The sequence below is a fragment of the Ornithorhynchus anatinus genome, chromosome 8 (assembly GCF_004115215.2).
Source record: "Ornithorhynchus anatinus isolate Pmale09 chromosome 8, mOrnAna1.pri.v4, whole genome shotgun sequence".
NCBI classification, from domain to species: domain Eukaryota; kingdom Metazoa; phylum Chordata; class Mammalia; order Monotremata; family Ornithorhynchidae; genus Ornithorhynchus; species Ornithorhynchus anatinus.
The window spans coordinates 35,725,112-35,738,843 of record NC_041735.1 but is presented as its reverse complement, the minus strand read 5'-3'; the positions used below and the strand labels follow the sequence as shown (position 1 = coordinate 35,738,843).

The window sequence follows — 13,732 nt, the reverse complement described above, 5'->3', positions numbered from 1 at the left end:
CCTTACTCCTTCCTGCTCACATTCCCTCAGTCCCTCATCATGCTCACATTCCCTTACGCCTTCTTCAGACATTCCCTTTTTCTAAATTCAAAGTAAATTTTCTGTCATTTTCTTCATCATAACGCCATGTTCTGGGGAAAATCCCTAGAAAGAAATTCACCTCACTCGAACCACCCAAAATCGTTATCTTTAAATTTAGTAGAACTGAAATCAAAGAGGGTTGTGCCCTCTTCCTTCCTTTCCCCTTCACCCCTAACCCAGATTGGCAGAATGCAGCTTTGACCGATTTGATGCAATATTAATTTATGACTCCAGGGCCTGTCTGCTTATTTTATATCATCCTGTCCTGAGTACCAAGAATGAGTGCTAAAATGTCCCGTCCTGGGTGAAGCCAGAAATAACTGTCTCTCTGCCTTCAAAAAATACACACTAATCCATCAGTGGAAAGGTGCTGAGGGATGACATTCGTGTTACTGCATCAAATTCTCACTACAGCCCCAACAAAGCACAGGAGAAGATGTAAATCAAAGGAGGAAGCCAAAAATGGAGAAGAGCTTGCAGCAATAATTTAATCTCGCCGGGGGCAGGGAACATGTCTACCAACTCTGTTGCACTGTACTCTCCCAAATGTTTAGCACAGTGCTCTGCACATAGTAAGTGCTCAATAAATACGATTGATTAATTGGCCATCACTCAAGCCTGCCAAAGGGACATAGAGAGCTTGTCTTGGAGGTACATGACATCCCAGTATTAATAATAATTATGGTACTTGTTCAATGCTAACTAGGTGCCAAGTACTGTTCTGAACAGGGTACAGACAAGTTAGGTTGGACACAGTATTATTATTTATAACTCATCCAAGTCCAAAGGCACAGTTTAAAATCAGTATTAGCCTCAGATGGGGCAATTTTTCCTACTTTGAAACACCCCAAATAGGATCAACCAAATAGCTACCCAATACAATTACGTTTTTATAGCCCTCTTCAGTAATGCATTTTCAACTGAATGTATGAACATTTATTCTGATTTATCTATTTCCTTCTGATATATCTGTTCCCGGTGTATTTGGTTCCTTGTTCTTCTTATGGCTTCTATTATTTATAAACAATTTAATATATGTGCCTCCCTTATTGGGTTGTGGGTAGGAAATAGATATCTTGCTGCTGTTTAACTTTTCCAAGTGCTCTGCATAGCCTGTTACACTGAGTAGATCCTAAATAAATAATTGTTCTGATACTATTACTGGTAATAATACTAATGATGATATTATTACTATCACTACTACTCAGCAAACCTTTCATTCATTATGCAATTCAGAGAGTAGAAAAATCACTGCATTTACTCACCAAAGCAATCTCCTTGTGAAACTTGGCTTCAAGGCTAGACACATTTTTGAAGGTGGTTACATAAAATCCCACTCGCCTATAAAGAGGAAGAGAGAAGATGGGGGGGGGGGTAAATTGGAGTAGAAAGAGGAAGGAAATATTATTTATCTTGTTTTCAATTATTAAAAAAAGCTTCACTTATTTGCTCTACACCCTGCTTGGGAAAGCCGGGGATAAAATAAGGTATTTAAAATAAACAAAATCAAAATCCAAGCTTATCCTCGTTTATTAGTGCCCACAGTGAAGTTTTTCAACTGGGAGAAATCTGCATGTCAAAGCTTTGCTGTAAACGTGGCTAACTTTATGAGGTGACATTCGGTAAGATTTGGAGGGAGAGACTGCCCTAAATGCAAATAAAAGTGAAAATTCCATTGGTTTATGGGGGAAGCTTGAACACTTGAGACAAAAGTGGCTTGGAAAATTCTCTGGTAGGTGCCTTGGCTAAAATATTATGCTGGGGTAAACACTTACCTAGACCAAAGAGAAGGCAGTTCCTCCTGTAAATCAATGTTAAATTCTTCAAACACCTTTTGAGCCTTCTGAAACTCTTCTTCTGCCTAGAATAAACAAACATACCGACTTTGTTTTCCGTCTTTAAAAGATAAACATCGCTGAAAAAATAGAGTCAGTTGTATTCAAGGGGATTAAAGTCCTGCTTTACGGTTTTGTTTTCCTGTAGAGGCGTGATTTTCAAAGCCACTTTTGGAAGTCTTTGAGAAGAGGTGTGGCTTAATGGAAAGAACATGGGCCTGGAAGTCAGAGGGTCGGGTTTCTAACCCAGGCTCTGCCATTTGTCTGCTGAGTGACCTGGGGCAAATCACTTAACTTCACCGTGTCTCATTCTCCTCATCTGCAAAATGGGGTTTCAATACCTGCTCTCTCTCTTACTTAGTCTGTGAACCCCATTTGGGACCTAGTTATCTTTGTATCTACCCCAGGGCTTAGAACAGTGCTTTGCACAGAGTAAGCAATCCACAAACACCGTAATTACTAACCAAAGCCATATCACTTGGGGTGAGGATGAGTTCTCTCTGATTAAAATAGCTCCTTTCTGAATTTCTGAAATTTGGAAATGTTTGATCCTATTCACGATTGATTTTTTATTGTGACCTGAGTCAATCCAGAAAAATGATCAGCACAGAACATACAGACAGGTGAGAAAATAGTGTGGTTTAGTGACTATAGCACGGGCCTGGGAGTCAGAAGGACTTGGGTTCTAAGTCCAGCTCTGCCACTTGTCTGCTGAGTGACCTTGGCCAAGTCACTTAACATCTCTGTGCCTCATCGGGAAAATGGGGCTTAAGTCTGTGAGCCCCCTGTGGGACACAGACTGTGCCCAACCCAATTACCTTGAATCTACCCCAGAGCTTAATACAGTGCTTGGCACATAGTAAGCACTTAACAAATACCACAATTATTATTATTAAAACAGGAATGCTGAGACATTAAATAATTTGCCTGATTTGTCTAGCTGAATGGTACAGGGACGGAACAAGGAATCAATTTAATCTCCAGAAGGACAGAGATCACATCTCCAAAGAACATATAAGAATGTGAGGGGAAAGGACAAGTGTAAATTCTCAGAATAATGATCCTTAAATCGCAAAGATGGGTTTTACCTTTGTGATTCTCCCTTCATCTCTTCTTTTGGAGCTTTGAAGGGCTTCCAGATGGTGCCGTGCACTGTCATAGTCCACCAGTTTTCTGCTCCTCTTTGCAATACGTGTCTGCCAACAGGGAATAAAACACTCATTTAGCCTCTCCTGGGTTTGGCGGAGAGGGCTACTGGTCTACTGGCCCTGACTGCAGAAGTTGCTGGCCAGAGTCTAATTAGCACCAATACCCTGTTTCAACTCCTTCCTGGGCCCTAGTATTTCATTCCGTCCTCCTCCTCTAGTTAATAAGCTCATCATGGGCAGAGATTCCTTCTACCTACTTTATTGTATTGTGCTCTCCCAAGGATTTGATTGATTACAGTGCGTTGTAAACAGTGAGTGCTCAATAAATACCATTATTTGATTGATTGATTTGTTGATCTTCAGTTTTAGGGGAAATGTCCCACAGACCCATTGATTCCCCCCACCCGAACCAGGTCAATGGGGGCCTTTAATTTCTGAGACCCAAGAGGAAGCATTGAAAGTCTTATCGCTGAAAAAGGTGGCTTTATGCTAACAGCTAATACGGTAAGTACCGCTTTAGTGCTAAAAGATGCATTTTGGGAAAAGCTCGTTAATAGCAGCAGGTCCTTCCCCTGACTTTCCCATCACTGTAGACAGCACCACCAACCTTCCTGTCTCACAGGCCCATAAACTAGGCGTTATCTTAGACTCCTCACTCTCCTTCAACCTACATATTCAATCCATCGCTAAATCTTGTCAGTCCCACCTTCACAGCGTCACTAAAATCCACCATTTCCTTTCCATCCAAACCGCTACCATGTTAATAGAGTCGCTCATCCTATCCCTCTCGGTTTACTGCATCAGCCTCCTTGCTGACCTCCCAGCCTTCTGTCTCTCCCCACTCCAGTCCATACTTCACTATGCTGCCCGGATCATTTTTCTACAAAAACACTCAGGTCATATCACTGACAAAACTCCAGTGGTTGCCCATCCACCTCTGCGTCAAACAAAAACTCCTCACCACTGGCTTTAAAGCAGTCCATCATCTTGCCTCCTCCTACCTCACCTCGCTACTCTCCTTCTACACCCCAGCCCACACACTAGGCTCCTCTCATCCTAACCTCTTCACCGTATCTCGATCTCGCCTACCTCGCCACCGACCCCTAGCCCACATTCTGCCTCTGGCCTGGAATGCCGTCTCTCCTCAAATCCTAGAGACAATTACTCTCCTCACCTTCAAAGCTTTATTGAAGGCACACCTCCTCCAAGAGGCCTTCCCAGGCTACAGCCCAAGCTTTCCTCATCTCCCACTCACTTCTGCATCTCCCTGATTTGCTCCCTTTGTTCTTCCCCTATCTCTGCCCCACAGCACTTATGTACATATCTGTAATTTATTTGTTTGTATTGACATCTGTCTCCCCCCATTAGACTGTAAGCTCGTTGTGGGCAGGGAATGTGTTTGCTCAGTGTTGTACTCTCCCAGGTGCTGCACAGAGTAAGTGCTCAATAAATACAATTGAATGAATTGAATGAAATGAGCAAATCGGGTTGGACACAGTCCCTGACCCACACGGGGCTCACAGTCCCTATCCCTATTTTACAGATGAGGAAACTGAGGCTCAGAAAAGTGAAGTGACTTGTTCAAGATCACAAAGAGACAAGTGGTGGATCTGGGGTTAGAACCCATGACCTTCTCATCTCCAGGCCCATGCTCTATCCACTCCACCATGCTTCCCAGTGAATGGACACCCAGTGAGACCCATTCCCTTGAGAAAGAACCAATTTCTCAGGATAAAAAAGGTGGGGGAGAAATGTATATTTTTACAAGAGGGGGCTGCTTTTCTCTTTTTGTCAAGGGCAGGGAGTATTTCCTGGCATTTCCATCCATTTGATGGACTCCTGAGCAAAAGCCCAAATCTACTTATTAATGATAGGTCGAAACTCACTCTGTGCCAAAGTAGTGAAAATATAATGACATGCTGGTATCTGGTAGACACGCAACAAGAAAAATTATTTTTTTCTTGAACTGCTCACAGCTACAGCCAACTCTGATTGATGACAAGATCAGCTCCCATTCTGGTCCTGATCTCAGGTGCCAAAGTTACAGGTTGGAAATCATAGTGCAAGAAATTCAGCCAAAAACAGTTGAAAAAAATTGAACTTCACCTCTCCCTGAGCAACACTTCACAACTTTGCAATTCTTACTGACGTGCTGGCATAAGTTTTCGGAAAACTGCCCGAGGTTTTAACTACATGTCTCCTACTGACTCTAAATGGGTGTCGTCAAGGTAAATCGTCTATAATGGTCTGAAAATTCACCGTCTAGCAACTTGAAATATCATCCTCTTCTTGCACATGATCCATTTCTGAGACAAAGCCCAATTCCATCATTATTATTTGATAAAATTGGCTCTTTGGTGTCTAGATATTTTGAAAATGCATTGAAGTATTTTTCCTCAGGGTGCTAACATAATCTTATTTACCTTCAAGATGTTCCAGAGAATTAAAGAGGTGTGTACAATAAAATCCCATTTTACCAGAACAGGTTGAATCCAGAATCTAGCACTTTCTGGATATAGGCATTTCTGGAGCAATGAGAAATAGGAAAAAATGGGATCCAGCTTGCCTGTAAGGTGACTTGAATTATTCATTTATTTTATTTTTTTCTGGAGGGGTTGGAGACTATTTTCTGGAACCTGAAAACCATATCTATCCATCCATCACTTGTCAGAAGCACATTCATTCATTCATTCATTCAATAGTATTTATTGAGCGCTTACTATGTGCAGAGCACTGTACTAAGCGCTTGGAATGAACAAGTCGGCAACAGATAGAGACAGTCTCTGCCCTTTGACGGGCTTACGGTCCGATCGGGGGAGACGGACAGACGAGAACGATGGCGATAAATAGAGTCGAGGGGAAGAACGTCTCGTAAAAACAATGGCAACTAAATAGAATCGAGGCGATGTACATTTCATTAACAAAATAAATAGGGTAATGAAGATATATACAGTTGAGCGGACGAGTACGGTGCCGAGGGGATGGGAAGGGAGGGGGGAGGAGCAGAGGGAAATGGGGGGAAAAGAGGGTTAAGCTGCGGAGAGGTGAAGGGGGGGCGGTAGAGGGAGTAGAGGGAGAAGAGGAGCTCAGTCTGGGAAGGCCTCTTGGAGGAGGTGAGCTCTCAGTAGGACTTTGAAGAGGGGAAGAGAGTCGGTTTGGCGGACGTGAGGAGGGAGGGCGTTCTGGGACCACGGGAGGACGTGGCCCGGGGGTCGACGGCGGGATAGGTGAGACCGAGGGACGGTGAGGAGGTGGGCGGCGGAGGAGCGGAGCGTGCGGGGTGGGCGGTAGAAAGAGAGAAGGGAGGAGAGGTAGGAAGGGGCAAGGTGATGTAGAGCCTCGAAGCCTAGAGTGAGGAGTTTTTGTTTGGAGCGGAGGTTGATAGGCAACCACTGGAGGTGTTTAAGAAGGGGAGTGACAGGCCCAGATCGTTTCTGCACAGGGAACATGCATGCAATCTGTTGGGAATGTAAGAGGAGATGGCAAGAGAGAGACAGTGGCAACACTCAAGCAGGTTTCTGAAGAAATGTATTTTCCTCATATTGGAATTCTGGCATAATTGATTAATTAATCGATGGTATTTATCGAGTACTTATTCATTCATTCAATAGTATTTATTGAGCGCTTACTATGTGCAGAGCACTGTACTTAGCGCTTGGAATGTACATATCGGTAACAGAGACAGTCTCTGCCCTTTGACGGGCTTACAGTCTAATCGGGAGAGATAGGCAGACAAGAAGCAGAGAAGTAGCGTGGCTCAGTGGAAAGAGCACGGGCTTTGGAGTCAGAGGTCATGAGTGCGAATCCCAGCTCTGCCACTTGTCAGCTGTGTGACTGTGGGTGAGTCACTCAACTTCTCTGTGCCCCAGTTACCTCATCTGTAAAATGGGGATTAAGACTGTGAGCCCTCTGTGGGACAACCTGATTCCCCTGTGTCTACCCCAGCACTTAGAACGGTGCTCTGCACATAGTAAGCGCTTAACAAATACCAACATTATTAAGAACAATGGCAATAAATAGAATCAAGGGGAAGAACATCTTATTAAAGCAATAGCAAAAAAATAGAATCAAGGTGATGTACATCTCATTAACAAAATGAATAGGGTAATGAAGATATATACAGCTGAGCTGACGAGTACAGTGCTGAGGAAAGTACAATACATGTTCCCTGCCCATAATGACCCCATACAGCAGGTAAGAAAATGGGAACTCTGAGATCAAATATTTGCCTGTAATGATCATGGGCCTAGCTGGACGATATAGGGACCAAACAAGGAATGAATGTAATCTCAAGGAATACAGGGACCTGGTTGTTTGCACTTTTTATGGTCCTTTTGCAATCAACTCTCTGTAAGTATTAAAGTCCTCATTGTCTCAACCGCATTCCAAAGACCATCCAATATTTTGTATCATCTATCATTTCTCCACACTACTTAGTGGTGGTTAATTGGGTTCTGGAATAAGTAATCTGCTGAAAATCAGTCCCGGGGGTATAGAAGTGGAATCTGCCATTTCAGATCGAAATCAAAAACAAGAGAAAAATCCAGATGAAAAGAAGCCAAAAGAATCAAGGTACTTTAAAAACCAGAGGCAAATCCACTTAAAACCTCAGATTTTTTAAATTCCATTTTCCCTGAACAGTTCAAGGACAAATATCATACCCCCATGAGAGATAATAGCTGCAAAATCTCCAGGTAATAGTGCTACTGATGAAATTAAAGATTTTTTTTTGTCTCTAGTGTTCTTCCTCTATGAAGAGCCTGCCAAACTGGCCAAACTTTGTATCACATTCATATCACATTCAAAGGAATTTTCTCAGGGCCACAGTCTCCTGGCCTAGGGCTCTTTGTTCAAGAAAAGCAAGCGAAGTCAAGGGACTGAACAGAATGGGAAAACGAGATTTCTTTAACCACCTCTCACTTCATAGAGTCTTGAAAGCAATTTCTAGCCTCTGAGAAATTCCCTGCTCAGGTAATAGAATGTTGTCTGTTTCTTTTGAGGATCACCTTCATTTCTCTCTGACTACTGCACCCCTTTTTCAATTAAAATAGGCAACTGCTTAATTCTTCCTTTCAAAGGTGAAAGGCGCCGTACTTTGATATCAGGAAACTGTCCGAGGTACGTGTCCAGGGTGAGCAAGGAACCATCCACCAGCTTTTGATGGAAATCCTCCCAGAGAACATCACATTTCTGCAAGATATGGGGAGAGAAAAAAAATATAGTTGCCAATCATTTTAATTAACAGATGATGTCTTAGCTTAAAGGTGCTAAATTTCTAGGTATTCCAAAAAGTCTTCTGAATTACTTAAGAGAATGGAAATGTTTATTAGGGTAGACTTCTCAGACATACAGCCTCTTTTGAAAACAAGCACCAACCTGTCAGATATCAGCGTGGCCCAGTGGGCACAGGTCTGGGAATCAGGAGACCTGAGTTCTAATCCTGGCTCCACCACTTGCCTGGTGAACGTAAACATGACCCGAAGAGGCCTGTTTTATCCAGTTTAATGCCCTGAATGTTTCTTTAAGACTGATTGGGACTATAAGCAGCAGATACATCCTTGAATGCTGCTTTCATCTCTTCTCCTGATCTATGGGAAGCAACGAGGTCATTGGCTGGAGCAGAGTAGCCAAAGGCAGAGAGTGGTTTTTATAAATAGTATGTGTAGAAGGGACTGATTTTCCAACTATTTTACAGAAACGATTGGACAAAATAGCATATGGTAATTATTGGGCATCAGCTGGGACATCAATTTGACTCATAATTAGGTGAGGCTAAGTGGCCAGCAAACAGGGCTAATAGCTCAAAACCAAGTGCTTTTTGGGAGCAACTGGAAATTACCTAGAAACCACAGCTCTCACCTCCCTTCCTTCTTATCTCCTCCTAATGATGATGGTTTTAATTAGTGCTTACTCTGGGTCAAGCACTGTGCTAAGTGTTGGAGTAGATACAAGATTATCAGATCAGACCCAGTCTCCATGCCTCATGCTGTTCACAGTGTAAGTGGGAGAGAGAAGAGGTGTTTTAACCCCATTTTCTAGATGAGGAAACTGAGGCATAGAGAAGTTAAAGGCCTTACTCAAGGTCTCAGAGGGGGCAAATGATAGAGCAGGGATTAAAAACAAGATCTCCTGACTCCCAAACCCACGTTCTTTCCACTAGGCTACTCTGTCATGCGGCAATACTGTGTAGTACAGAAATTCAACTCCTTTGCCTCAAGGATGATAGGCTTCATAGAGTGACCAAACAACCGCAGAGGTCAACAACTCGATTGTCACGCAAATCACACTCCTGCTGCACCACTACAGCACCCTTCCTCCTCTTCTCCTGGCCAACTGGCAAGAGGGAAAGGAACTAAGAAGCGGTGGGGGAGAAGGGGAAAGAGGATGGGGGAGGGAGAAGGAAGGAGAGAAAGGACAAGAGGGGAGAAAGAAATAACCTATTTTCTTAATGAATTAAACCTTCGCTTCCACCGTATAATACAGTTTAGATATTCCTCATAGTGGCCTAACCAATTTTTGTAATGACATTTGTTGAGTGTTTACTATATGCCAGGCACTGTACTAAGCACCGGGGTAACCCAGCTCTGCCACTTGTCAGCTGTGTGATTGTGGGCAGGTCACTTAACTTCTCTGTGCCTCAGCTACCTCATCTGTAAAATGGGGATTAACTGTGAGCCTCACGTGGGACAACCTGATTACCCTGTATCTACCCCAGCGCTTAGAACAGTGCTCTGCACATAGTAAGCGCTTAACAAATACCAACATTATTATACAAGTTAGTCAGGATGGACACAGTCCCTGTCCCACGTGGGGCTCACCGTCTTGATCCCTATTTTACAGATGAGGTAACTGAAGTAAAGAGAAGTTAAGTGACTTGCCCCAGGTCACACAGCAGACAAGCTGAGTAGCTGGGATTAGAACCCAGGTCCTTCTGACTTCTGGGCCCGTGCTCTATCCATTAGGTAGATGAACAGTGGTAACTCACTGTCATTGCATTTGTGAATAATTTATTTCTGCCTGTCTCCCAATTACAGTGTAAGCACCTAGAGGGAAATAATTATATCTCGCATCTGGTATACTCTCTCAAGTGCTCAATGCAGTGCTCTGCGGACAGTAGGTGCTCAATAAATACAATTGACTGACTGGTATTTGTAGTCAAGGTATTGGGCCTAAATTAGACCCACAGCTGTATCTTGTAGGGTTTATGCAAGAACTGAAGGAGAGAGGGAAGAAGTATTTTCATCTTGAAGGTAGAAAACTCAGATTTATGTATTTTATCTGCCAAAATGGCTCCATTTATTCAATTATACCTTCAATTGTTTATTTCGATTATGGTGTAACTACTATTATACCAGTCTCCTCCAGTAGAGAGTAAGCTTCTTGCATGCAGGTAAGGTTCATTCAATAGTATTTCATTCAATAGTATTTATTGAGCGCTTACTATGTGCAGAGCACCGTACTAAGCGCTTGGGATGAACAAGTCGGCAACAGATAGAGACAGTCCCCGCCGTTTGACGGGCTTACAGTCTAATCGACACTAAGGTGTCAGTCCTTGTTCTGTACTTCTCAAGCTCTTTGTATAGTGTATTGCACCTAGCAGATTCTAAATCGGAGAAGCAGAGTGGCTTAGTGGAACGAGGCCGGGCTTTGGAGTCAGAGGTCATGGGTTCTAATCCTCCACTTGTCAGCTGTGTGACTTTGGGTGAGTCACTTCGCTTCTCTGGACCTCAGCTCCCTCATCTGTAAAATAGGGATTAAGACTGTGAGTCCCACGTGGGCCAACCTGATGACCTTATATCTCCCCCAGCGCTTAGAAGAGTGCTCGGCACATAGGAAGCGCTTAACAAATGCCAACATCATCATTATTATTAAATAAATATTACTGCTAATACTACTATTGCTGCTGCTAATATTCCTACCATTACCATTATTACTACTTACCTGTTTGCTTGAGAAAGGGCCCCGGTTGCCGTCTGGTCCTCAAACATCTTCGTACGGTAACTAAGGCCTAAAAATGCTAAGCGAGGGATGGACTGCCTTTAGCAATGAAGGGATAGTGCCAGGGAATTAATTTTCAAGTTTCCTCATCCTTTCCTCAGGTCTTACCTCACCAACCATTTTGACATCGTCCCGTCCAAACCAATCAGGCTCATAGACTTCGTGGAGAGATTCTGTTAGCTTCATAGAGGCCTCTTGCATGCCTGCGCCATTGAAGGAAAGCAACAGAGCTGTAGTTAACCAAGTGGATATTGAATATATTAAACTTTTTCCTCTAAAAATCTCAGACTGATCCTTCCCCCTTCAGCTTTAGTTGGTAAAGCCTAATGCTGCTTTGTGAATTCCGGTGAATAAAAATTGTATTTCCGTTATCATTTTATAGATTTCAATTATGTCTTTTATAAATTTCGATTATGTCCCTTCTCAGCCTATGTCTTTCTTTATTATGGCTTTTGTTAAGAGCTCACTATGTGCCAGGCACAATACTTAGCACTGGGGTAGATGCAAGTTTGTCAGGTTGGACGCAGTCCTGGTCCCACATGGAGCTCCCAGCTTGAATCCCCATTTTCCAGATGAGACAACGGAGGCACACAGAAGTGAAGTGATTTATCCAACGTCACACAGCAGACAAGTGGTGGAGCCGGTATTAGAATCCTTGTCATCTGACTTTTAGGCCCAAGCTCTTCACTATGCCACACTGCTTCTCCAGATTTAAACGTCCTAATCAGTTTAATTTTAAACAGAAATTTCTCCCATCCCTTTAAACATTGTGATTGTCCTTCTCAGTCCCTTCTCCAGTAATATTATATCTTCAAAACAACTTCAGGGAATATTCCAGGTGTGGGAGCATCACAGTTTTACATAATGGTTGTTATACTTCGTTTTATTCTCAAAACTCTCTCTGAAGATACATGGCATTTTGTTTGCCGTTTTCCTAGTCTTAGTATTGCGAGCAAAATTGAAGATTAAACTGTACCCTCCTTTCTCTATGTCATTTATGAAGATGTTAAACAAAACAAGTCCTTGCACTGATCCCTTGAGGACTCAACTATTTACACTCTCCATCCTTGCTTTTCTATGTTTTAACTATTTTAAAACCTACTATAGAGTATCCTGTCCAGTCTCATGATTGTTGCATTTTTTTATAGAACCTTTGGTATGGACTTTTGAAAAGCAAAGTATAGTCAAATCGACTTTTGAAAATCAAAAATCAAAATCAGATGCTCATTTGGTCCTTTCTATCGACCTGCTTATTAACCCTGCCAAGACTCCAGTAGATTCATGAGGTACCAATTACCTGGGCTTGTTCCTTAACAGATAATGTGCCTGTTTATCCTAAACATTAGCGTAGAATCTACCAAAAGACCCTACCCGGGAGATTCAGTGATCTGTAATTGTCAGTGTCACTTCAGGGTCCCTTCTGCTGAAGGGAAAGCAGGCTAGGTTAGTTTCTGCCAGGAGTTGTTCTGGATGGAGGTAGACAGGGACGCAAGATAACTCCCTAAAGTCCCTCCCACTAGCTCTAGGCTTCCTGGGCTTATTTCAGTGGAAATTGCTCCTCAGTTTCCAGTTTTTGGTTTCTCCACTTGCTCAGTCAACTAATCCATCCCATTGGCTAATCTACCTTTGGGAGGTATCACTATAACTGCATCCGCAAACCATATGGATATTAAGTTATTAAGATATCTTCCATATATTATCCACTGCCTACTGTTGAAGCAAATCATTCCAGTCACTTTGGCCAAACTCTCTCTTCCTTGGAATTTAGCTTGAAGGAAAAGAGAGAGGAATAGGATTATGGAAAGTGCATGGAAAACACGGGTAATTTTCTCCACAGGGCCTGTATTCGGGAACCCCCTAAATTACTGCTGATTTGTAGGATGACTGAATGAACCACTGGATGACTGATCCTACTGACTGACAGGACCGCCTAAGGAGACTGACTGACAGGGTGACTGGCTTATTCGACTGACTGACCACAGTGACATCAAGATCCCTGAAGCCATTCGTTTGATATTTACATTGGTTAAGTCAGTGAGATTTAGTCCCCGGGATGAGCCAGAGGGGATTTGATTGTCAAATGACCCCTGATAAGCTTGAGCAATTTCCACATCCGTTGCTTGAAACATCTGAATGCATTACAGTTTTTAGGGTTTTTTTTCCCCTTCGGTTTTTGGTTTTTGGCTTGTTTTTGATGGTATCCCTTAAGTTCTGACTATGTACTGTACTAAACACTGGGGTAGATACACGATAATCAGGTTGGACACAGTCCATGTTTCACATGGGGCTCACCGTCTTAATCCCCGTTTTATAGATGAGGCAATTGAGGCACAGAGAAGTGAAATGACTTGCCCAAGGTCACACAGCAGATAAGTGGCAGAGCCGGGATGAGAAACCCAAGTCCTCTGACTCCCAGCTCCGTACTCCTTCCACTTGGCCACACTGCTTCTCACACTGCTGGTCAATACAAATTTTTATATGAAAATAAATTCATGGTAGTTACCCTTGATAGCAGCTAAATATCCCCGTAGTTCTCTTTGGAGCCTGGTTCCCTCTGCCTGAAAAACACAGAATGAATGAAACACTATCTATTGTATATTAGAACTTGCACATAACATTGTAGAATACTTTCATAGCGAGCACAAGGGACATGGATTTTGACATTTCTGA

The 13,732-nt window shown here is 42.9% G+C and overlaps 1 protein-coding gene across 1 annotated transcript in view; it reads right to left on the bottom strand.

Moving 5' to 3' along the window:
• AMPH (amphiphysin) overlaps window positions 1-13,732 on the bottom strand; it is a 145,891-nt gene that overhangs the window by 47,156 nt on the left and 85,003 nt on the right. Inside the window, exons 3-8 of the mRNA XM_007666133.3 lie at window positions 13,566-13,620; window positions 11,171-11,265; window positions 8,159-8,254; window positions 3,005-3,112; window positions 1,857-1,942; window positions 1,347-1,422 (exon numbers count right to left, since the gene is read on the bottom strand). Of these exons, the coding sequence (XP_007664323.1) occupies window positions 1,347-1,422; window positions 1,857-1,942; window positions 3,005-3,112; window positions 8,159-8,254; window positions 11,171-11,265; window positions 13,566-13,620 (516 nt within the window). The remainder of the gene's footprint in view (window positions 1-1,346; window positions 1,423-1,856; window positions 1,943-3,004; window positions 3,113-8,158; window positions 8,255-11,170; window positions 11,266-13,565; window positions 13,621-13,732) is intronic.